Here is a 24,488-nt window from a genome sequence, read left to right as displayed (position 1 = left end):
AAAATAGTGGGGAGGGGCTTGGCCAATACCATATGTAAGGAGATGAAATAAAGGGGAGGGGGGAGGAGTAGGCGTGTCCGACCAACTACTCAATACTCATATTATGCTTAAATTACATGGGCTGAACTGGAATGTAATAGCATGGGAATTTTTATTATATTTTAAAATACTTTTTAAATATGTGGTTGATGTTATTTGGATTTTGCTACTTTGTACAATAAAAATAAAAAACATATAAACATATAAACTTAGCATTTGGAAGAAAGCACAATAAATGTATTGTACACACATTAAATGATTTAATTAAGTACTTATATTAGAATCTTACATCTACCGTAAACCTTTTTTTTTGGATACATTTTAGTAAATTTTATGTGGTTATCTTTTAAAAGCATGTGACCTGTTACTTCTCATTATTTTCAAAATAAATCATCGGAGATTAAATATCCTTTGATTGAAAAGATGGATTTCAGTTAAAAACTTATATACCTATTAATTGATATATTATTACATGGATGTTGAAACAGACTTTAATGTACTCTAATAAAGTGATACTAGAAGCTGGCAATTAACCAATAAATGAGGTACACATTAACAAGATAAATTTACGACAAATATATCCACGTATATCCAATATCCATTTAAGTAAGATCTCAGAACCGCTGAGCTATTATTTTCAGAGAATTTTTGTAAGTTTCTTAGAGTTGAAATTTAAAAAATCTAAACCATATTAAAATAAAATAAACTAATCAAAATTATGTTTTTAGATACTTTGGTACATACTCTTGTAAAGAATTGACTGTTTTTATAGACTGTTGATACGTTAATATGGGATCCATTCCATGTTTTTGCTTTTGTATAATGTATTAATTTGTTCTTATATTTTTGTGAATATTAAACACTGACCTTTATTGATAACATATGTATATTGTATAATCGTGTCTCTTAATTATTGATAATATTTATGATCTATTCAGGGGAAAAGTCACAAGTAAATAGGCTCAGGCTAATCTCTTTTTTTTTAAGACTGTCTGACGGTAATCCACATTTTACAATATCAGTGCTTAATAGCTATCGGGGGACTAATTTTAATAAATCCAAATTAAGTTCTTCATTTTATGGAAGTTTCTTATATTTCTCTGGATGTTTTTAGGCTGTTTAATTTTTATATTTAGGTTTGGTTTTAGGCTATTTTCCTATTTTTCTTACTCCTTCGAATACAGAGCTCCTAGATGCTAGGAGCGAATCTGCAAGTTATATAAAAATTGCAACCAACTGGCGGTTGTGAAATGTTGACTAATTGGCGCGCAGAACAATTAGGCGTGGCTGCTGTTAAGTTATTGTCTTCGCGGCTGCAGCTGCTTCTAGTTCTAAAACAGTTTGCCTCAAAAGCGACTGGGTATTTTTAAGCTCTATCTTTAAAGTTGAAAAAAGTTACAGTTTTAGGCTGCGGCTAAAACCAAATAAGTAAATAAAAAGTACTCGAAAACCTTTGTTATTTTTGTTTTATGTATGTATCCTTTTATTCATCATTTATGACTATAAAGATATATGTAAGTATATATATTGTATAATTATATATTATGTCACCATAAAACTTAATTATTTTATATAGTGTTTATATCAAATATGTCTTTTAGAAAAACTACGAATAAAATAAATATAATTTTAGCATATCTTTTTTAATTATTTTTTGATATAGTTTTTGTTTACTTTTCATTAACTTTTAATGCTATTAATAAGAAACTATAGATTATTGAAAAAATTGTTGTTCAAATTATTAGGCCCTTAGAATCGAATTTACCAAAAATTTAGCTGGCTTTATATTGCTGCGCTATCTATGGACAAAATCGTCCTTGTTTTTATATGCTTTGCTTATGTTTAATCATCTTAGGAATCAATATTCGAAAACAGGTTAAGAGTATCATATTATCTTATAATAAATCAAAATGTAATAAGAAATATTTTTTTTCAAAAAGGACATACTGACTTTTTGGTAATGATTATAGAGTAGCTACGCTTTCCAATTTGTACTTTAATTTTAAAATGCCTAAAGTAACTATAAAAGAAACGTATAGACAGTTAGACCCTATAATTGACTTTTAAAATATTTTAGTACCTTTGAAAGAACAGCATAATAAAAAAGAGATTATTGATATAATTAGCAAACAATTTCTATGCATATTTTATCATGTTTGTCGCATGTGCCTTTTTTATTGCCATTGCATGCCAACAGCACAGTGTTCTGGAATAATTATTTATTGCATCGTATTACACACAGCTTTTTGCATAAATTAAAATGAAAATTTTAAGATTAAAACTAGTATTAATTTCGTGATTTTTGTTTTAATATTCGTAGAAAATTGTCTGTAATACGATGCTATCCACAGAATATTAATCAGTGCCGAAACCATACTGGAAAAGGTTTTTACCAGGAGAATTATATTTAGCTAACAGTCAACGTCATATTCCTTTTATGATATACTCCAACAATACTCCTAAACTTTTTCCTCCTAAAATTCCCAATCAGGAACATTTTTCTAAAAGTTTACGAGTATCATGCGCCAGAGAGAGTAGAATAGTGTCTTTTTAATCCATGATTTCAAGCAAGTGTCGAAGAACTAAAAATCTAGATCCTTTGATTGTTCGACCTTTGTCTGGGAGTCATAATTTACTTGGTCATGAGTTGCGCCTATTTTTGACCAAGGTATTTCCATAGCATAGTATAAATTACTAAACTTTTATTTATACTTTGGCAATTTATGGTTATATTTCATTTTTAAAACATGCAAGTCAATTCCGAAAGTCACGTTTTTATTGACGTACCTACAAAACCTGGTTATTGAGTAGCTTCGCTAATTTACAATTTCAAAGAAAAGATAAAAAAAAACATAAAATTTTCATAATTTTATTATGGCCACACTCTAATAATAATATCTAATATAATAACAACAAATAAAAAAAAACATTTTTTATACAAATAACTAAAAAATCCAGGGAAAATCTATATAAGACTTTTGACATAAAAATACATAATACATAAAAAAAGTGTTTTTAGTGTATATCTGCCTTTTTTTTGCTCATTAACATTGCACTTGTGATTTTTTTTACATAATACGAGTGATGATAATATTTTTTGCATTATTATTTATATAAAATTATTAGCAAATAATATTAACAAAGACAGAGGCAAAACAATTTCTGTTTTATGGGGAAAAAACAGAAAATATATAAAATTTTAAAAATACAATATTAAATATATAGTTTCCCTAGATATTTGAGAATAATATTATAAATATCACATCTTATTTAGCATCTTCCACAAATCTTAGATAATTCAGTTTTGAGATCTTTGGTGGGAGGGTTGTGCGAAGGGGGGGGGGGGGGGTTGTCCACCCACCCTCACACACACATCTAGCCAGATTTATACTTGATAGTTTTATTGGTTTTGATGGGTACATTTTGGAGGGTTGTTGTGGGATTTAGAGGCCATGCTGTTGAGGATACAATTTCTGGTTTGTCCTGTGAGGCTAGATTTCAGGGGGAGAGTTGGAATAAAGAAGATATTATTTTACATCACTGGGGAGAGTCGAGAGAGAGAGGGAGAAATATCGAGGGAGTTCATTACTCCCTCGTTTTGCAGAATTCTCCCCCTCCAACTCGCTCTTGTTCTGCATAAATATAAGAGTTCTCTCATGTATCTAATAAGACTTTGCCTCCCTTGGGAGCTCACAACCCTCCCGGCCCTGTTATCCTCCACTCTTATCTGGAGAGGGGAGGGGTGACAGGGGTGGGTTTTATCACGGCGGGGTGGCCGTGAGAGTGGGCGTGGGGAGGTGTCATGGGGGAGGGAGAGGTGCTGGGGGAGGATGAGCTATGTGATGGTGGCGGCCCAGATGAAATGGAGAGATGGTGGGAGGTGGGCAGGATGGGTAGGCTGGGGGGTAGAGGTATAGATCCTGGCGGACGGACAGCTCCTAGGAAAGCGGCTGCAGGAAAGGGAAAGGGAGATGACTTGGCGACGGCGGCGGCCGCCGCTGATGCGGCAGCAGCCTGGCGGTAGTACATCTCCAGTGGGGATATGCCGGCTCCGGCCAGCAAAGGTGATGGATAGCCGGCCGGTAGACCTGGAACACCGCCGTACGGCGATCTGTACAGCGCCTGCAAGGCGGAATAGTTACCGGTCTCGGCCAACAACTCAAGTCCAACGCTGGTTGTGCGCTTCCACTTGGTCCGCCTGTTCTGGTACCAGGTCTTCACCTGTGTGTCCGTCAGGTTCAGCTTTGCGGCCAACTCCTGGCGGTCCTGGACGGATAAATATTTCTGCTTTTCAAAACTTCTCTCCAGGGTTTGCAGTTGATAGTCGGTGAAGGCTGTTCTAGCTTTCCGCTGCTTTCGGAGCGCGGCTTCTCTAGCGCTGTATCTTCCATCGTTTTCATCATCTAAAAAATAAACAGCAATTAGTATTTTTTATAAAATTTATTCGAAATTAGGTAATTTTGTTTGTTTTTGTATTTATGAGAAAAAAATATTCAATCAACTGTAATAATACAAAGCTGAATGATATAACATTATATGATTAATTTATTTTTAATGTGCTATTTTTTCAGTAATAAATGGATATGAAAAAGAAATTAAATAAAGGATATTTTGATAGAATTTCTTAATAAATACACAGCCATTATTGTGCTTGAAATAGCTTATAAGTATTGTCTAAAATCATATTTTCATATGCCTTTTCCCCTGATAAATGTAATTGAATATAATAAGCTTAAAAACAAACCAATGAATCAAGTCTAGAACTGACATAAATCCCTTTACAATCCTTTCAAAACTTAGCCAAAACTTCGGCAAATTATCCCTCCATCAATCAAAATTCAATCATAAAACTTTTTGATAAAATTCCCCTTTTTTTAGTTGTTACATATACATATATGCAATAAAAAGACATTTGTTATGAGGCGAAGAAAGTGAAAAAAAGTTGTCATAATTCTGGCACTTGACTGGTAATTGTAACCGTGACAAATTTGTCCGGACAATAATTCCCCTAATGATAATGTAACCAAGTCACAAATGGAATTATTATTTCCCCACTAGAGGGTTTCAATATTACTTCAATTTGTATATTTGTGAATATTTTATAAAGTCTGCTAAAAAAGATATTAATATATTCTTTGTAATAAAGTGTATGTATGTTAAATTAAATCAATTTATGGCTTTTTGACAAACAACGAAATTTGCATTTTTCAAAAAGATATAATTATTGAACACTCTATTTCCCCCTCCCCCCGCCCCAACAACACTCAATGTAAATTATTATTCCACTCGACTCTCGGAAGACACCTCTCTAAGTGGATGGGAGGGCGGAAGGGGGGGAATAACACCTCCGTTATGGTTTCGCGGAGGATTTGAATGGGGGGGGGGGGAGTTAGGAGGGTACTTTAGCAAGTCTGGCATGTTATACAATTATTATTATTCATTACATTTATTCCCCCCCTCCCATCTTTGTGGGATAATTACCCCCTGTAAAAAAAAATCCACATTCTAATTATGTTTTGTTGCTTATGATTAAACACACACACAAAAAAAAGAAATTTATTCCCAATTAACTCTTAAATTTTGCAGATTTTATGCAAATAATATTGCGAAATTTTTAATTTCTTTACAGAGTATAAATTTAATGAAAATAATTTCATAAAGGAATATTGTCCTATAATCTGTATTAGCTATAAGAGGGTAATCAAAGATATGGTAATTAAATTACATACAACACTATTAAACATTAAAACATCCTTATTTTATCGTTAAAGTGTCATTATTTAATTAAAATTAAAAGATATTATGTTTTTAAGAAATTTATAAATCTAATCTTAAAAAGCTATCCTTCCGTGAAATAGATTTTTTTCGTGATTTGTTTTCTGTAAAAAATTAAACAAAAATACTTGAAAAAATTTAAATCGTATATTTTATGTTATTGTAACAATTTAAAAGGAAGAAATAAATAAATAATTTGTTTTGAAATAAAAAGATTGAAATTTGAAATCGATATAATAATAAATTACTTTTCTAATATCCAAAAATTAGGTTTTTACCGGAAAAATTTAAAATTTGACGAAAGCAATAATTTACTTTATACATCATTAGGCGCTTAATTTAATTCTAATCACTGCCATAACTTTTTATATTTCTTTGCTGGCCCTGCCAGACCGTCTGCCTGCTTTGCTGGCTGCCTGGCCTGGCTGCCTGCAGTAATTTAAGCCATTATCATCACATTAGAAATTCATTGATTTTTCCAAGCTTTTTAGTGATTTATTATTATAACAGGAAACTAGACAATTAATCTACACAGACAACATAAATTTTATGACAAAAAAAGGTATATAAAAATATATATAAATGTAGTTAATATTGGCTGTGCTTTGCTTAATATGTCCGGACAGTTTCAAATGGTTTAGTCTTTTTGTAAACTTAATTAATGGACTTAATTTCACCTACCACATTTGCACTATAAAAAAAATATTTTTTTTATTGCAAAATTAACCTTTTCATAGAATGAATAATTTTTTAAATTGATTTTTCTAGTAATTTTAATGCTATTAAATAGGTATTCCTACTTTTTTTTTATCTTGAAAAAAATCATATTTCTTGCAGTGTTTATAAATACAGTAAGGCACATACATATGAAATAATTATTATATTGTTTTAATTGTTATTGTCATTGCTTTTTTTGTTAATTATCTTCTGGTGATTTATGGTAATTATTTTTTGGACATTTACGTGTACAACCTTTTCAAATATTAAAATGGATATAATTATTTTTATTGCTTTACAAATGATTTAATTTTTGGTTTTAATATTTAAAAACTAATGATTTGTGCCAAATTTTAATTTTAATTTTTTCATAAATAATCAAATGTTAACTTTCATGTAAAACTAAAATTACCTTCGCCGTCGTCAGAAAGATCGTTGTCTTTGTAGCTGCCAGCATCGTCTGAGCTGTCTCTGTCTCCATGCGGCGAGGGAACGCGGGCAGCGGCTGCAGCCGCCAAATGATGTGCGGCCGCAAACTGTTCAATTCTAAGTCCAGGCGGGATTGAAACACTGGGGGGCGACAAGATGTCGGCAATAGAAAAACCGGACGATTTCAGCATCGGCTCGGATTTATATGAGTTTGTGGGTTGCTGGCGGTGACTGGGCGGCGAGCTAGACTGATCCGGCGTGGGCGGAGGCGAAGAGGGGGCGCTGTGGTGGGAGTTGTGATGGACCACCAGCCGGCTCCGGTCATCCTCCATCTCGGGACTAGAGGCGAGGGCGGGATAGTCGGCGGAGAAATCACGCTTTTTGGGCGGTACAAGGGCGGGCGATATCGAGGCGGTCTCAACTGTCATTCTAATCAAATCCTTTATGGAAATCGTTGTGAGAAATTTTTAAAAAACTAATTGTTTATTTTTATAAATAATATTTTCACTTATCTATTAATAATTGTTTTCTAATTATAAGTAAACACTTTTTAATGTCTTGTAATATTAAGAGAAATAAGACAGCGAACTATTAAACAGTTGCTAAAGAAGCACATTGACTGTTCGCACTGAATTTCCCTTTGAAACTGGTCTTAAGTCACAATATAGGAAACCATTGAGAGTGGTTCGGGGCGCGGAGCTAGATAACAGATTATTAACAATGATACCAGCCATTAGCAGTCTAGGGACGTGGGGGATTAAAGGGGGTATGGGGTGGTTGTATATTTTGTTTGGATTGAAAGGTAAAAGGGGAGGAAGGATGGTTGAGTAGGCAAATTAGTTCGCTTAAATAAAAGGGGAGGATGGATGTGACAAATAGAAAAGGGAAGGTCAATTTAAGTTAATGTTTGACTAAACTAACTTTATCCCTTTCCGTTCTTTTCTCCCCCTTCCCGCCGCTAAATGGTTATTACACGGTTAAGAGAGGGGGACGTTTATGCGACGATTAAAGACGGTGGCGTTTTAAACGGCCGGCGGCAGAGTAAACAACGGAACAACCATTATCACTCCGCACGGGGACATAATTTCCGTAACCTACGAGCCCCTGCTCGCACCAATGAGGTTGCGGGGATAGCGACGGGCCGCGCCATTTCTGACGGAGAGAGAGGATCTTGTCATGATGCTCGGTGTGGGGGACTTGCTATTAGTGTGTGAGTGTGTGTGTCAGTGCGTGTGTGTTTTAAGAGCCTTTTAAGGATACATACATAGGAATAGATTCGCGAAAATTTAGGAAATAAATAGTGAAAGGGAAGTAAAGATAAAAAAGGAGATAATTGAGAGGAAAAGAGAGATATACAGAGAGAGGAGGTTGAAAGGATAATTTTCTAGGAAATCAATGCTAATATCTATCTATCTATCTTTTTACTCAGCACAAAAAGTTTTAGAAAAAAGACAATCTAAGTTTTCTTTATTGACTTCAAGATTATTTCCTTCGTTACTGCCAATTAGAGTTGGTTTTATTTAAGAAATTTATAGATAAAAAATGGTTTTAATTCTACAAATTTTTCAGTATTTTAATTTTTTTATTAAGTTAATTTGTTCTAATAAATCTAAAATTCTAAATTACTGGTTGAATAAAGTTACGCTTTTTAGGATAGCTTGGTAAAGGCCTTGTGATGGTTTTATGTGTAATGACCATACACTATTTAAACCAATAAATAAGTACCATTGAGGCTAGGGACGTAGCCGATAGTTTGGAAGGAAGAATTATTGATTAATTTAATATAGATAAATACAAAATTGTGTTTAATTCACTTCATTCTGAAAATATTTAAGTATAATTCGTTTTTTTTATTTTTAAAAATAGAATATAATATTTATTTTATAAAATTTCAAGTCTCAATTAAAAGTTGTAATACTAAAAAATAAAAATAAAAACAAACTCATTTTACTTTTTTTTCTAAGAAGCTAATTATCAGGAAATTTAATTCAATTGGCTATTTAAAAACAAATTTTAAATCACATGATGAAAGGTTTCGTGATTTTTATAAGTATATTTTTGTCAATTTTTATGATGTTTATAACAACTAATTTAAAATTAAATTCTTTAATACAAAGATATTAGCGATTTTAGTTTGAAGCAAAAGATCTCATAAACGTATGAGTAAATGGTGCTGTACTTTTTAAAGACATAATTTTAGGTTAAGTAGCAAATCTAAGTAGAAATACACTAAAATTAGCTGATTATCTTAAATTTCTTCAAATAAAGAAGCGTTCACAGGGTTTTGCCACTAAATTGTTAGTAGTATAGTAGTTCAAGAACTTCTATACGTCTCCTTTATATCCGTTCAGAAACTACAATTTGATCAATCTTTTCATGTAAAGTAGGAAAAGTTTTTTTTTATCTAAAGCTTAAAGTCTCAATAACACTGAACCGATTGGATTCTCTACTTTAGGAAAGCTTCATATGGTCCTGTGGTGGTTTCAGGTAATTTAATTTTTAAATTTTGTTCTTGGAATGGTTTTAAGCTATTTTTCTAGACCCTTCTGACCCTGAGTGTTAGGGTCGGAGCAACTTGTGAATCAATAAGTATTTAAAAATTGCTTTTTTATCAATCATTAAATCTAAGTCTAGGACTAAATACCTTTGATAAACTAAGAAACCGCATAACACTTTGATTTCTAACTTTTAATTTAAAAAAAAATACGTATTTATAGGCTTTGTTAACTCTTACTTAACTAAAATTAGCAAAACGTTTGTTTATTTTAATTATCGATGATGACAGAAAAATTAAGTTTCCGAGTTTGTACAGTAAATATTTTGTATATATGGAGTTTTCTCGAATATATTTGGAAACAGTTATTTATTACATATAACAGCCCCGCCCCCGAGTGGCCAAAGGACTGGGCTAAGAAAATAAACTATTTTATAAAAGAATTGGTATTAATTTTATGATTTTTATTCTTATATTCGTGGAAAATTGTCTGTATTATGATGCTATTCATGATTTTTCAGTAAAGCTAATAACCGGATAAATGGAAAGTTATTTTATTGAAATGTACATAACAATGAAATTATTTTAACACAATATGGATTTATCCTCTAGAAGCAATATTTTAATTGTTATATAGATAAATAGATAAATTTTTTAACATAAGCATAAAAAAAATAATATAATACATATTAACATAATTTATGCATAGTATGGTCCTTTAATAACTTGGGTTGGCCGTTGCAAAAGCTGATAATACCAATTTAAGTCACATTTTCATTTGTACTTTTAAAATTGCGTATACACTTGTTGTACGTGGTATCTGTCACCCCAATAATATACTTTATAAATAAGGTCAGTACGATCATTGGAAGTAAACAAAGTACGATATTCAAATCAGGGATCTTAAGGGATAAGATAATGGACGATAAATTGATGCCATCTAATGATGATACACAAAATTACCCCTTCTGAAGCTATTTGTTATTTGTTGCAAAGTTTGGATACTGAAAGTTTAAAACAACTGATCAAGAGTTATTAAAAGTACCCAAAGTTTTTGAGCCAACTGCAATTGTAAAATTTGGGTACCTGTATAATTTACAGTTCAATGTTCCCTCATTCTTTGAGTCAATAAAAGTTTAGAATTCTAGGAAAATTGGAAAGTTTAAATTTGTAATAAAAGTAGGAAATCAGGAAATAACATAACAAGGATAGAAAATTCAACAAATGCGAAGATTAAAAATTTATTTGGGACAAACGAACAATGACGTTTGTAGTGTATCTGCTCAAGAATTAGGATGCACGAGTGCCTGGCTAAATGAAATTTTGCGTATATTCGCCCTTTTCCTTCAGATTTTAATTTATTAGGATTATTTATTTACAAAAGAACAGAATAATATTTGTTAAAGTTTAGGTTTTCATTAAAACCAATCTTGTTCGGAATTGTTTTAATACATTTTTGATTGAATTACACCTTTTATAGAAATATATTTATTTAAACTGAAAAATTGATGAATAATATTATAATATATGATTAAATAAAATGGTGTTATAATTTACAGTGGTAATCGTATGTGTATATAAAATTATAAAAAAAAATATAATGAGATATTAGTTATTTATCGCATTGTATTAAAGACAGCTTTTCGCAGATCTTAAAAGGAAAAATTCTTAAATTAAAACCTAAGGCCCTGGCTATCAAAACTGAGGTGAATTCTTAAAAAAACTTTTGCCTCACTAAAATTTTAGTGAGGCAAAATTATCCCCTCTAAATTTTTAGTGAGCCTCACTGATTTTAGTTGGGCAATCTGATTTTAGTGAGGCAAATTTTTTTAAGAATTCACATCAGGTTTTAATTTATTATTTTATCTTAACATTCTTAGAAAATTGTCTGTAATACAAAGCTTAGATCCTGATTATATTAATACATTTTTTTACCTATAAGCCCTGTAATATAATTTAAATAGCTAAAATATAAATACTTTACTTTGGAATCCATTATACTAGAGAACCTTATTTCATTAACTCTAATTTTGTATCAAAACATAATTTATAAAATATTTTTTTATTAAGCTTTGATATTTAGTAACTGTTGATTACTTGTGTAAAGTGTCAGTGAAATTTTTGCATTATTTCTATTCTTTAAAAACATTCCAATTAACAGGATTCTGCAAAATCTCCCTGCAAGATCTTTTAGAATTGACAATATTCAGCGGCAGCTGAAAGGCAAACGGCTGAATGTCTCCGACATCGGTATTCTCGCAAATGAGCCGCGACATGCTGACCTTGCGGATCTCATTGAGCTGCTCTAGCGTGAAGGCGCTGGTGACGGCAGGTAGGTTGGGCGACAGGTCGTAGAAGAAGCGGTCACCCTTCTTGAGGCGGGCAAACTGGTCGCCGATGATACACTTGAAGACAGGACCGATCATTGAGTCAAGGTGGATGGCCTCCATGAAGCCTCCGACAAAGAGGTCGATGTCTTCAACATCCTGCAACAAAAATAGCATTTTTAATATAATGATGGTGAGAAAATGTTTAGTGCAACAAACGGAGGGACATATGAAATTATGAATGGATGGAAGGACCAATCCGAGTTACAAAGAAGGTTGTTCTACTTATAAAAGTATAAATAAAATATAACAATAAAACACAGATGGAAAAAACACACACACACAGACAAAAATTTTTTGGAGACCACTGTTTGGGAAATTCCAATGCCCTTCAAATGACTAAAAAGCATTTTTTTTTATAATTTTGGTGGAAAAAGTGAAAACCATATGTTTGTTTTTTTAAAAAGACATGAAAATGCCTTCTCAGAGTTACTTTCTTTTTATTGCTCTTAAGAAAACCATAATCTTGTCAGTTCAATACCGACAACAATATAGGAGATCATTATTCAACACATGAGTTGTCCAGTAGCTTCGCTACTACAACATACAATACCTGATATAAACGTTGAAGCTTGGCAATATTGTCAGCCCTCATAAATTTCCCCAAATCTGACCAGCTCTTAATCTTCGTCTGGCCGCAGATCTCAAGATATTTTATGTATCCTGGAAAAAATTCAATTAAAATAAGGATAAATATGTACAAAAGAAGCTAAACCTATATGGATAACCTTTACAGTGAAGGACCATGGTACAGTCGTCCTCCCAACAGAAATAGTCAGTATGGAAAATGACGTCCCCAATTTTTTTACAATCTTTCTTTATAAAACTACAATTGTAAGTGGAGAATTGACTTCTTCCTTTTCCCCTGGGTTGAGGCTGAGGCTTACAGGCAGCTGACGAGCAGCTTCCTAGCCATGTTAACTTGCATAGAAAAACTTTACCTGGAAGTCCATGATCTCTGCCACGTTGAATATTGAGGGCTACCAAGTCCAGGCCTCCCTCTGACTCATTCGCCTCGAACAGATGATCCCTGCAGTTGTAAAATAATTAGAAATATATCAAATACAGCTAAAGAATTTGTTAATGCCAGTTACATTTTTCACAGGGGAGTTTTGATTTTTGTTTCAAATATCATTTCCATGCAAAGTTGAGATTATCAGGCTAAGATAACGCAATAAAAGAGTTGGTTTTTGTTCTGCCAAATTAGATTCATGCCAATAAGGAGTTTCATCAATTTATCGTCTATTGTCTTATCCCTTTAAATTCCTGACATATTCTACAATTTAAAAAAGTTATATTATTGCCATAGGTTGTTTAGTCATACAGGCGGTCAGCCATAATCCATTTAAAGATCAGCTGTGCTTCAAGTAATAAATTTATAAACATAGATGTACACAACTACTTGGATCTAGTGTTGGAGACCTTTTTTATGTCTTCTAGCAAATAGCTTTTTGCTCTTTTGTACCGAATTGGCTATGATAATATTTCCGACGCTATTGGTTGATATTCAAAGACCCAATTAAAGATCCACAAGGTGAGGACTCATAGTTATTAAACCCCTTCCCCCTCTATCATTTTACTCTAATCTTAAAGTAAATCCTCTCATACCTGACATCTGGAATAAAGTTCTCGTCCCATGCCATGGCCTCCTCCTCTGCCATACCTCTGACAAATCCGTCCAGGTTCATAGTCAGGTTCAATTCGTTGGTCGGAGGGTTGAAAAAGGTTTCCCTGAAAAGCAAATAATTGTCACCTCTAGCCTTTAAATTTTAGTGATTAAAAAAACTTTTTGAATATTGTTAGGCATAACTTTTTTAGGATAGGTACACCTATATATGTAGTATGTATAATTTAAAAAGTTTAATAGAATAATAAGTTGGTAACATTTTTTTATGATTATAAATCAAATCGCTTAAACCGGCAGTGTTTTGTTGGTATGTAATTTATGTCGACCATATAACATTAATTAAAAAGTGGGGGAATAGTCCCTTTTGTAACATCGCCCCCTAAGGGGCGATTCGTCGTATTTTTAAAATGGCTTTTTATAGGTTATTTTAGGTTAGGTTAGGTTATATTGGGTTAGGTGATTGCCCCCACAGGGTTAGGTAATTGGCCCCGCAGAGTTAGAGACCCCCGCCAGGGGCTAGAATTAGGAGAAAAGCTACTGTGAAAAATACGAAAAATCGCCCCATAAGGTGCGATGTTACGAAAGGGACTATACCCAAAAGTGGTAATAGCTGACATATTATCGATATGATAAATTTATCTGTAGTTTAAATTGAATTTTTCAATATTTATGTTAACTAGTAGTAGTGGCTGACATATTATTGACAAGAAAAATAATCGGTCATTCACTAAAATGCAAACACCTACTTTAGTTTGAAGAACCTTGCCGGCCCAGAGTTCGGCATAACCATCAGGGTGGAGGGGATCAGACTGTGCCCGAACCTGAAGGCGGCCGCCGCGAACTCGTTGTTAATCCGCGGGTCGAAGCTGTCGTCATAGTCGGTGGAGTACCCGGAGGACAGGGGATTGAGCCCAAATGTTCGCATCATGGTGTTGCCTAGGACAATTGGAAGCCATTCCTGAAATCAAAACTAATATCATTACAAATATGCATGGAGGGTGGGGGGGGGGGGGATATTGGACTAAAAATTGCATGTTTCCAAAGTTTTATAACTAAGTTATATTATTCGTTGGCTCAAAATCTTTGGATAATTATATAATTTTTTGATTGGTTTGTTTTCAAACAAGCCGTTTCCAAACTTTTTAACAAATATCTTTAATCTACAGAAGGGTTAATTTTGATTATCATCCTTGGGTATGTACTGTGTATGTTTGTGCTTCATGCTTGTGCTTCATTCTCGATTTACTCTTTGAAATCATTATTTTGAAAACTAACTGACCTTATAAGTAACATGCTGATACTGAGCAACATTAATCCTCCTGGCCTCCTGGTACAGCCTCTCTCCATTCCAGGTAGGATTCACTCTTCGCAGGGTCTGCACGATCCTGAATTGACATAGTGATTATAGAAATATATTCCAAAAATTTTAATTATTATATATATCTTTTATATCTAATAGCTTGACTCATTTAAACAAGTTTTTCAGGATAGCTCAATATTGGTATAGTTTATTTGGAAATAGGTCTTCTATTAAATGGAAAATCTAGAAATGTCTTCCTGTTATGTTCCCTGATAAACAAGGTATGCAACATGACTAGAAATGTCTACCTGTTATGTTCCCTGACAAACAAGGTATGCATCACAACTAGAAATGTCTACCTGCTATGTTACCTGACAAACAAGGTATGCAACACAACTAGATATGTCTTTCTGTTATTTTCCCTGATAAACAAGGTATGCAACACAACTAGAAATGTCTACCTGTTATGTTCCCTAACAAACAAGGTATGCATCACAACCAGATATGTCTACCTGTTATGTTCCCTGACAAACAAGGTATGCATCACAACTAGAAATGTCTACCTGTTATGTTCCCTTACAAACAAGGTATGCATCACAACTAGAAATATCTACCTGTTATGTTCCCTGACAAACAAGGTATGCATCACAACTAGAAATGTCTACCTGTTATGTTCCCTGACAAACAAGGTATGCATCACAACTAGAAATGTCTACCTGTTATGTTCCCTAACAAACAAGGTATGCATCACAACTAGAAATGTCTACCTGTTATGTTCCCTGACAAACAAGGTATGCATCACAACTAAATTGGGCTGCTCATTTACTCTGAAAAAAAATTTGTGATATTTGACTAGAAATTATACTTGTCTGTCCAAAAGTTCTATAAACATGTTCTCTCATTCGTTGATTTAAAAGCAAAATTTAAGGACTTTTATTAGATTTTGATTTAATTGTGCCAAAAATTTTCAATGAATAATTTTAATCTGCGGATGGGGAAATTCAATTTTTCCTCTATTGGTTTATTTCTTTAAAAATCTGGTTTAAAATGAATAATTAATTTCTAACTGTACAAATTTGTATAATACAAAATTAATTGGCTACATACAAAAAAAGGCAGCAGATCTAGATAAAAAAAATGGCACTTGATAAGGCTTTACAATGCATAAGAGCAAATAAGGAACTTTATTCTTGTGTTATTTCAAAATTGGGGTAATTGTAATTAAGTTCGAAAACAGAATGCATCGCTGACATACAGACCAACAGACATGAAGAGCATCTTACCTACAATTAGTTGAACCTTACCTGAAATCTCCAGCAAATACACAGTGTTTCGAAGAACTGGAACAGGACCTGCATGCATCAATTTTCTGACTGCTTAAAGAGCGGGTACACACAGGTAATCCTGAAAATAAATAAATAGTATTAGTATAGCTGGATCAGAAAAGTAGACTTCATTTCTAGATGATTAAATATACGTTTTTTTTCAAAGATCTAATGAATTCAAATTGTTTATCAATTTAGAAGATCTTAATGAGGAAGATAAGAATTTCGATTTGGGATATCATTACGATCATATTTCACTTTTGTATCTTTATCTTTATAAAATTTTGAGATTCTGTTTTACCTGGGCGTCCTGTTGGTCCCAGGTTTCCAACCTTCAACATACCGCTGGGTTCCCGCAGCTCCTCGTTTTCCTTATCACTGGATCCATATATGTTAGAGCCATCCAACCAATGGGTAATCTAGGATATCAATTAAATCATACAAAAGAAGTAGGATGACTGTTTATATGCTTTTAAAGGATTTCTTAGACACCTGTTCAATTGATCTTTTCTTTTTAGACAAGTTTAGTATTGGATATGAATTGTTATTGACAATTCCACAAGATATTTTCCCCTCTCAAAAATATGCCATTATTGCCGTTAAGGTTATTAGGAAAAAACTTACTTGCCTTTACTTTTGGATCCATCTAAAATTACTATGCCCAACTCTCTACTTTCCCTGGCTCTTGGTAAATTTCTGTGCACGCTATTGTTTCAAAATCCCAAGCTCCTACCTGATTAAGCTGTTCACGTTGCTTGACATTACAGCTGAGATCCGGGGAGGACAAGCTCCGGGAGAACTCCATGCACTCCTTGTTTCTCCCCCGGAAGAAGTTATCGCCGCCATCAATGCGGATAGGAAAACATTTTTCTGAACTGAATCTGTCCGGGAATTTGGACTCTCGGTTCACTCTGAGTTTTATACATTACATTAGCATATATTTTTACAAGCTAAGTTGTGGTGGGAATTTGGTTAGGGAGTTTATTCAGAACTCTCATCCCCCCCCCCCCACCCTCTTATTTTCGAAAAATATGCTTCCTACGGGCTCTATACCTGGGCCAATTTAGTTAACATAATAAACCTAGCTGTACTTTAGAGAAGCATTTAAAAAAACATAAATATCTAGTTTTCTTTGCTTTTAGATATTTTCCTGGAACCTACTACCTCACATTTAATTGGATGGTTACTGATAAACAGAAAAAAAGACTACAAAACAGCTCGCATGTAAATATGCGCTGCTAAATGCAAATATTCCTTGTACAACAGCTGACACTGTGTGCGGGTGTGTGGGTGATGTCATGGTCCACAAACTGACCAAACTGCATTACCATCAAGGTGTTCGCCGAGTCAGCGTTGTTCGACCCAGTCGTCAACTGTGCACTAATCCTCCTGGCGGACGGCAGTTCAAATCCATCTGCGGGACGTTTGCGCGGCAAACTACTGCTGCCACCGGCGTATTCAGGCAGCATAATCCGGTTGAAGGGGGTTCCCATACGGCCAAAGTTGGGCTCCCGCAGGTTGTTGCAGGTTCCGTCGTGGCTGCGGAAACGGCCGCGGTTGTTGCAGTTGGGCGCAGGCAGCCAGGGGCATTTCTTGTTGATTGCTTGGCTGGTCAGACCGCTCAGGTCACTTCTCAAACTAGAAAAAAATACTTTTAGTCAATTTATCAGATGGTAGAGCATTTGTATACATTAAATATAAAAGAAAATTGAATAAAACTTTTCTATAAGGTTTAAACATAAAGGGTGGGCGGGATTGTATTCAGTTCTCAAAAAGTCAACTTAAAATAAAGCTTACTTACCCTATTCCGCCATTAACTTCATTCTGCGCCGCCAGTTTCTCATTGAGCCTGAGGAATACTGTGGATGTTTCATCAAAGTTGACCGCATCTCTACCTGGCATAGTAAACCTGTGGTGCAGACTGCTCGGTTCTCGCTCCCTGCAAAAATAAGTTTTTGACGTTAAATTTAATTCTTATAATAAAGTAAAAGTATCTCTGTCTGTGTGTATACCGAAGTTTCTCGATAACAGCTGAACCGACACAGCTCTACTTTATAGTGTAGCTTCTCATAGACCCTTCACAGGTTTATAACTATTGAAGGGGGAAACACCAACCTCCCAAGAGAAATCGCCAAGAAACAAATAAGATATAAATAGAGCATGACTGGCTATTGAACTACCCCTTCTTAATTTAAAAGCATGTTTTTAGTCCCTGTGGAGCTTCATTAGCTCATGTATGACATTACATAACCAAATACCAAGCACTAATAACATAATTTTTTTTTGGTGTATTTTCTAACCAAGGTTAATGAAGGATAGGCGCCTGCAGGGACTTAAAATATTTTTACGTAAAAAATATGTATATAATTTTCGGATTATTTCGCCTTACTCACATTAAAGCATGGAGAAATTTTAAAGATAAGGTTGCATTCTTTTGGATTCATATCATACCCTGTTTGCAAAATAGGTCTGTTTAAAAAAAATTCAACCTAATTGTTAAAAATGAGATTTTTTGCATTTAAAGATATGATAATTATAGACTTGCCTTTCATTTTGTTGCCCAGGGAAGGAAGTCCTTAGTGTCAAATCATCATCAAATATGTCACCAGCTTTCTCCAAGGCCAAGTCCTGCTCAACTTCCCTGAAAAACATAATCACACTAAAATCTTTTTAGAAGCGAAACATCTCTATAAAAATTTTTCTGCTTCCCTCTATGATTTGTTAGCGCTCCAAGTTACTAATATACAGGGTGCGCCACATAAAACCGGACTTTTTCTAATTTGTGAACAAATGAACATAAAATCGTCAATTTTAAAGATTTTATTAAATTTTAAAAACTGGGAAGCTAACTAGGTATATGACTATTAGATCATTCAATAAAATCACCACCTCCACTCGCCTCATCAACCGCTGGCAGGCCCAGGTAAAAATGTACCTGTCCAAGCTGGCGAAGTTCTCCTTGATAGTGGCAAAGAGGGAGGTCTTTGTGGTATGGGCACGTCTATTGGTGCATACTTCAAAGTAGCTCCAGGCCCAAAATTCCATTGAATTAAGATCGGGCTACTGGGAGGCCCCATTTCCTTAGGAAAGTGAGTAACCGCAGGATCCAAATTCACCCAACTTTCAAGCTGCCCTTCTCTAACGTCGAGAATCGATAAATTTTCACGATTTTACACGATTTTTGACGTTTTTGACATCTCTAAATCTGCCACGTTTCACTTTGCCGGAGTACTACAGCCAAGCCATTTTAGATAGAGAGCTCTAGTCTTTTCTAGTGTTTTACATATGTATCTAACAGTATCCCCAGCAAGTTGCATAACTCTACCTCATCTACAAATGGGCTGAGGTCCGATTTAGTGGGCCCTAGTCTAGAATCAATATTATACCACCAGCGCATTTCGAATCTGCCTTGTTGAACATAAGCACGACCAGCTTGGAGTACAAGCCCATCTTCGTCCAAAGATTTTTTGTGCTAAAAGGTCATTACCTAAGCTTTTCATAGAGGGGTCAAACGTCCTGATTAGTCAAGTAGTTTTGACGCTATGGCCGTTTAAAAAAAGTCCGGTTTTATGTGGCGCACCCTGTATATGCAAAGCTTTAATAAGATATACTAGTCCAAAGCTCTATAGAACACGTTCATATGCTTAAAAAGTTTTATATTTTACTTTTTAGTGAATTTTGATTAGTTGGTAGAAACTAGCAGGATTCGTCCAAACGTTTTCACCAATAATTATAATCTATAGGAAAGTTTAATTTTGTTTATAATAATTTGAAGTGTGCATCAATTTATCATCAATTATTAATTATCTTATCTATTAAAAACCTTGTTAAACTTACTGTAGCAAAGCTTCAATAATAGAATCATCACTTGGGGAACCAAAATTGATGGCAGGCTTAGAAGCTACTGCAAACTCGACTCTAGAGGCAGATACTTAAATAAGATTTCCATGAAAAGTATAAAGTGGTCAAAAACTTTTTTTTTATTTAATGGATCTAAGCAGAAATGGTATGTTTAAATTTTAAATGTAACATAGTAACAAAGCTAAAAATATTTAATAAAATCATTTTTAGGTTATTTTAAAAGACGCAGAAATTTGTTGACAAAATTGTACGAAATGTTTAAGTATCCATCCCTGGCATTCACTTTGTTTTCTTCGCAACAAACTTTATTATTTCCACAGCTGTTGGCCTAAAATAGTTGCAAGTTGGAATAATATTCTACCAGTACGGCTTCGAAACTGATTAATATCCGCTTAATTAAAACCGTTTCTAAGCCATCATGAAAAAAAAACATGTATTGCATCGTTTTACAGACAATTTTCTATGAACGATAGAATGAAAATCATAAAATTTATACCATTATTTTAATAGCCCGGGCCATCAGCCAATTTTGTGGTAAATATGATTATGGTTTTAACATTGAATTTAAAAACAACATACATGACTTCCATCATATAGAACAAAAGATGCAAATTTTTTATCTTATCTGCAAAATGTATTAAGTTAGTAATTCTGGAGTAAGAAACAAGTAGTTTTTAGTTTGAATTGAAAAAGATGGTATATTTTTATTATTTTGTTTGAAATTTTATTTAAAGTTAATTATTATTAGGAATCGTCAATCGCAGAAGCATTCAGCTGCCAAATAGTATGTCTAATGGCTTGGCAGATGAGGCCTGATTTTTTTACCTGTAAATAATCTAGATCTACACCAATACATTGAACAGCCTGCATACAGACTCCAGTAGTTCCAAGGGAGGTTGTACAGGATCCATGGACAGGACATCCTTCCTGGCAGTGTCCCCAGTTACCTGGATATAATATATAAATATAATTGTAGAGGATCCATGGACAGGACATCCTTCCTGGCAGTGTCCCCAGTTACCTGGATATAATATATAAATATAACTGAGGAGGATCCATGGACAGGACATCCTTCCTGGCAGTATCCCCAGTTACCTGGATATAATATATAAATATAACTGTAGAGGATCCATGGACAGGACATCCTTCCTGGCAGTGTCCCCAGTTACCTGAATATAATATATAAATATAACTGTAGAGGATCCATGGACAGGACATTCTTCCCGGCAGTGTCCACAGTTACCTGGATATAAAATATAAATATAACTGTAGAGGATCCACGGACAGGACATCCTTCCTGGCAGTGTCCCCAGTTACCTGGATATAATATATAAATATAACTGTAGAGGATCCACGGACAGGACATCCTTCCTGGCAGTGTCCCCAGTTACCTGGATATAATATATAAATATAACTGTAGAGGATCCATGGACAGGACATCCTTCCTGGCAGTGTCCCCAGTTACCTGGATATAATATATAAATATAACTGTAGAGGATCCATGGACAGGACATCCTTCCTGGCAGTGTCCCCAGTTACCTGGATATAATATATAAATATAACTGTAGAGGATCCATGGACAGGACATCCTTCCTGGCAGTGTCCCCAGTTACCTGGATATAATATATAAATATAACTGTACAGGATCCATGGACAGGACATCCTTCCTGACAGTGTCCCCAGTTACCTGAATATAATATATAAATATAACTGTACAGGATCCATGGACAGGACATCCTTCCTGGCAGTGTCCCCAGTTACCTGGATATAATATATAAATATAACTGTAGAGGATCCATTCACAGGACATTCTTATAGGAATACATTTAATTATTTATACGTTTTAAAATCTTATAACATGATCATTTGGACTTAATTCTTAATTCTTTAAAGAGTGTTTCATTTTTTATTATCAATAATTGTTTGCAAAAAATTTAATAGTTTTGATTTAATTTTGGCATAGAATGAAAAATAAATTACTCACAAAGAAATTTGTTAATAAAATGATTGATTTTGTCTCAAATCTTTTGTTTATAAATATTTTTGCTAAATTTTCTTTGTAATCAGATTTATATCTGTCTATTAATATATATTTTGATTAGTTTCTAATAATCTATAAATCTTCAAACTATCAATAAATGTATATTTTTTTACCTTTGATATGATGGTTGGTAGAATTAGTGGCTGTAGAGCACCATAACTTTCCCTCTGGATCATTCTCTGTGATACATCCTGTTCTCAGCTCACCCAGGTAGATAAAGGGCAGTTTACAAGCTCCGCCGCCTACAAAAATAGAATATTCTTGTTAAATATTTTTAGATAAACATAAACTTATAATTATCTATAATACAATGTAAACCAATGTGCGGCCTTCTGCCTGTGTATCCTTTTGTCCGTCTGTATGTTGAAGCTTAAAATCTCGACAATTGCTAAAATGATTAAGCTCTACTTTTCAGAAAACATAAATGTCAGAAACTAAGTAGGTGAGCGCATAAATGTAATTAAGACAAATTGTACTGTTTTTCTTAAACTTATGTTACAAAAACGATGCTGCTACAACATTCAAAATAGAGTTTATTTTTAGAAGGATAAAAAAAGATGAAGGAAAAATGTTTACTTTAATTGAAAAAAAAATACGAATTAAATTATCACCTGTGGTTGAGCAAACATTAAGCTGACTTCTGGTGGGGGCAAAAAATATCACCAGTAATACCCCCAAATTATACTTCATTTTTATTTTTAAAATTGTCTTTATTTATAATATCGTTTTTTTGATCACTATAGAATATGTTGCAATAAGTTCAATAATAATTATATTCTGATTGGTAGAATTGTTATAAATTCTTCACTCAAGCATAACGTCTTGCCATTACAAATTTTATTTCACGACTGACATCATACTTTTCTTATAATTAATGATAATTTAGCACATTTTTCATATATATTTTTTGTAACTATGCAATTTTGATTATAATCTGAAAATGATATTATTCAATGTTTGAAATAATAGGTTAAACTGTTAAACAGCAAATATTTACCCCTTTAAGATTTTCCAATTGAATAATTTCTGTGATAGGCAAAGGTTTTACATGCAGAATTTCCTAATATCAGGTTTACGCACTAAAGTAGTCATGGAGGTTTTGGGTCGAATCCGAGGTAAAAAAAAAGTAAAAAACAAAACTTTCTACTAATATGTCAGGCCCGTGACACTAGGGGATTTATAGGGAGGGAGAAGGCATTGCACTGTTATACTTGTTACCAAAGTTTTAAACACTTTATCTCAACACTTTGAGAACATTAATTTAATCTTGATATGGTTGTACAAACCCTCAGTGTTCAAAGTTTTTCAACGATATTCTTAATCTACTGATGGGGTATTTTGTTTACCGTATTTGGGGTGTGCTGTACATTAATTAGAGGTCTCTAAAAATTTGGACTGAAAAATGCAATCAAATGATTTTTAAAGAATGGATAGAACAACAGATCTATATTATAGATGTAGATAACTACCTCTCTTCCTTTTTCAATGACCTTTTTTCGTCTGGTAGCACAGCAGAAATGAAATAACCACTCTTAATTAATTCTTTATAAATATGCTTTACTATTTGTGTGAAGAAAAAAGCCTCCAAAAGTAAGATTTTTATAGTACTTTTTCTTCCATGCATCCCACTAAATTGAACAAAAAAGTAAAGTATAAAGATGTTGTTCCTAGTCGATAGTTGGATTTCCTACTTGAAATTAATGTTGTAACCAACCAAACCTTTTCAAAACAAGGAGAAAAATCTAAGATATTTTCTAATGATTCACCTTGCAACTATAAAGTCAAATTTTTTTGTAAGTTTGTCGATATCTCAAACGTAAAAAAAGTAGTCTTATTTATGTTTTTTTTGTCAATATTTTCAATCGTTATTGGTTTATAAACATTGCAAATCACTGTCATTTTACTCTATTATTCTATGAGTTTCAGGAGAACATCCTATAACATAATTAAAATGATTGAAACAATTTTCAAGTTTTAATAATTTCCGTCCGTCATTGGTGTTGTCGTTTCTTATGAGAGAAATGCACCAACAATAGATATAACAAACATGGATAGACACCTAGATCTAGCTCATATCATTTTTAAAAGCGAAGCTTTTTTTATAATTAGGGTCGGTCCATACGTCCGTCCGTCTGGAACAGATAGCTTTTTTCGTTTATTTAGGCATGTTAGAATTGTCCTATCGATTTCAAACTTTGCAATTGTAACTCTTGTAGTAGTTAGGTAAATTTTGGAAAGTGTAGCAACTCTTTAATCGTTGCCTGAATGTCTGTACGTTCATTTTAAACATGTTGATTCTTAACTATTTTAACAACAAATATTTATGTAATATAATAATCCGATCGACCTGATTTTGGAATACTAATTCATAGAACAAAAAATTACAATGTTATAGGCAAATATATAATATCTATAATCAATCAAATATTTAATTTAACTAACGCCATTGGTCCAAAAAACTTATCCAGTATCTGTCTTAATAAATCTATTGGA

General features: G+C 33.4%; 2 protein-coding genes across 2 annotated transcripts; both read right to left on the bottom strand.

Annotated features, from left to right (window-relative positions):
• Positions 1-2,892: 2,892 nt before the first annotated feature.
• LOC145317295 (uncharacterized) lies at positions 2,893-7,608 on the bottom strand. Its single transcript, XM_080158311.1, has 2 exons — positions 6,944-7,608; positions 2,893-4,442 (listed from the first exon to the last, which is right to left on the bottom strand). The coding sequence occupies exons 1-2, from the start codon at positions 7,386-7,388 to the stop codon at positions 3,763-3,765; spliced, it is 1,125 nt and encodes a 374-aa protein (XP_080014437.1). The 5' UTR covers positions 7,389-7,608; the 3' UTR covers positions 2,893-3,762.
• Positions 7,609-10,926: 3,318 nt separating this feature from the next.
• LOC145317294 (immunomodulatory peroxidase-like) lies at positions 10,927-22,943 on the bottom strand. Its single transcript, XM_080158310.1, has 18 exons — positions 22,607-22,943; positions 22,109-22,237; positions 20,780-20,901; positions 20,229-20,282; positions 19,931-20,013; positions 18,635-18,734; positions 17,895-18,028; positions 17,350-17,731; positions 16,827-17,006; positions 16,395-16,512; positions 16,073-16,172; positions 15,536-15,595; positions 14,748-14,853; positions 14,215-14,426; positions 13,450-13,572; positions 12,783-12,871; positions 12,395-12,504; positions 10,927-11,940 (listed from the first exon to the last, which is right to left on the bottom strand). The coding sequence occupies exons 1-18, from the start codon at positions 22,683-22,685 to the stop codon at positions 11,587-11,589; spliced, it is 2,535 nt and encodes an 844-aa protein (XP_080014436.1). The 5' UTR covers positions 22,686-22,943; the 3' UTR covers positions 10,927-11,586.
• Positions 22,944-24,488: the final 1,545 nt, after the last annotated feature.

The sequence above is a fragment of the Acartia tonsa genome, chromosome 4 (assembly GCF_053477335.1).
Source record: "Acartia tonsa isolate MP-2025a chromosome 4, ASM5347733v1, whole genome shotgun sequence".
NCBI classification, from domain to species: Eukaryota; Metazoa; Arthropoda; class Copepoda; order Calanoida; family Acartiidae; genus Acartia; species Acartia tonsa.
The sequence above is the reverse complement of the archived record's forward strand: the minus strand, read 5'-3'. Positions and strand labels throughout refer to the sequence as shown.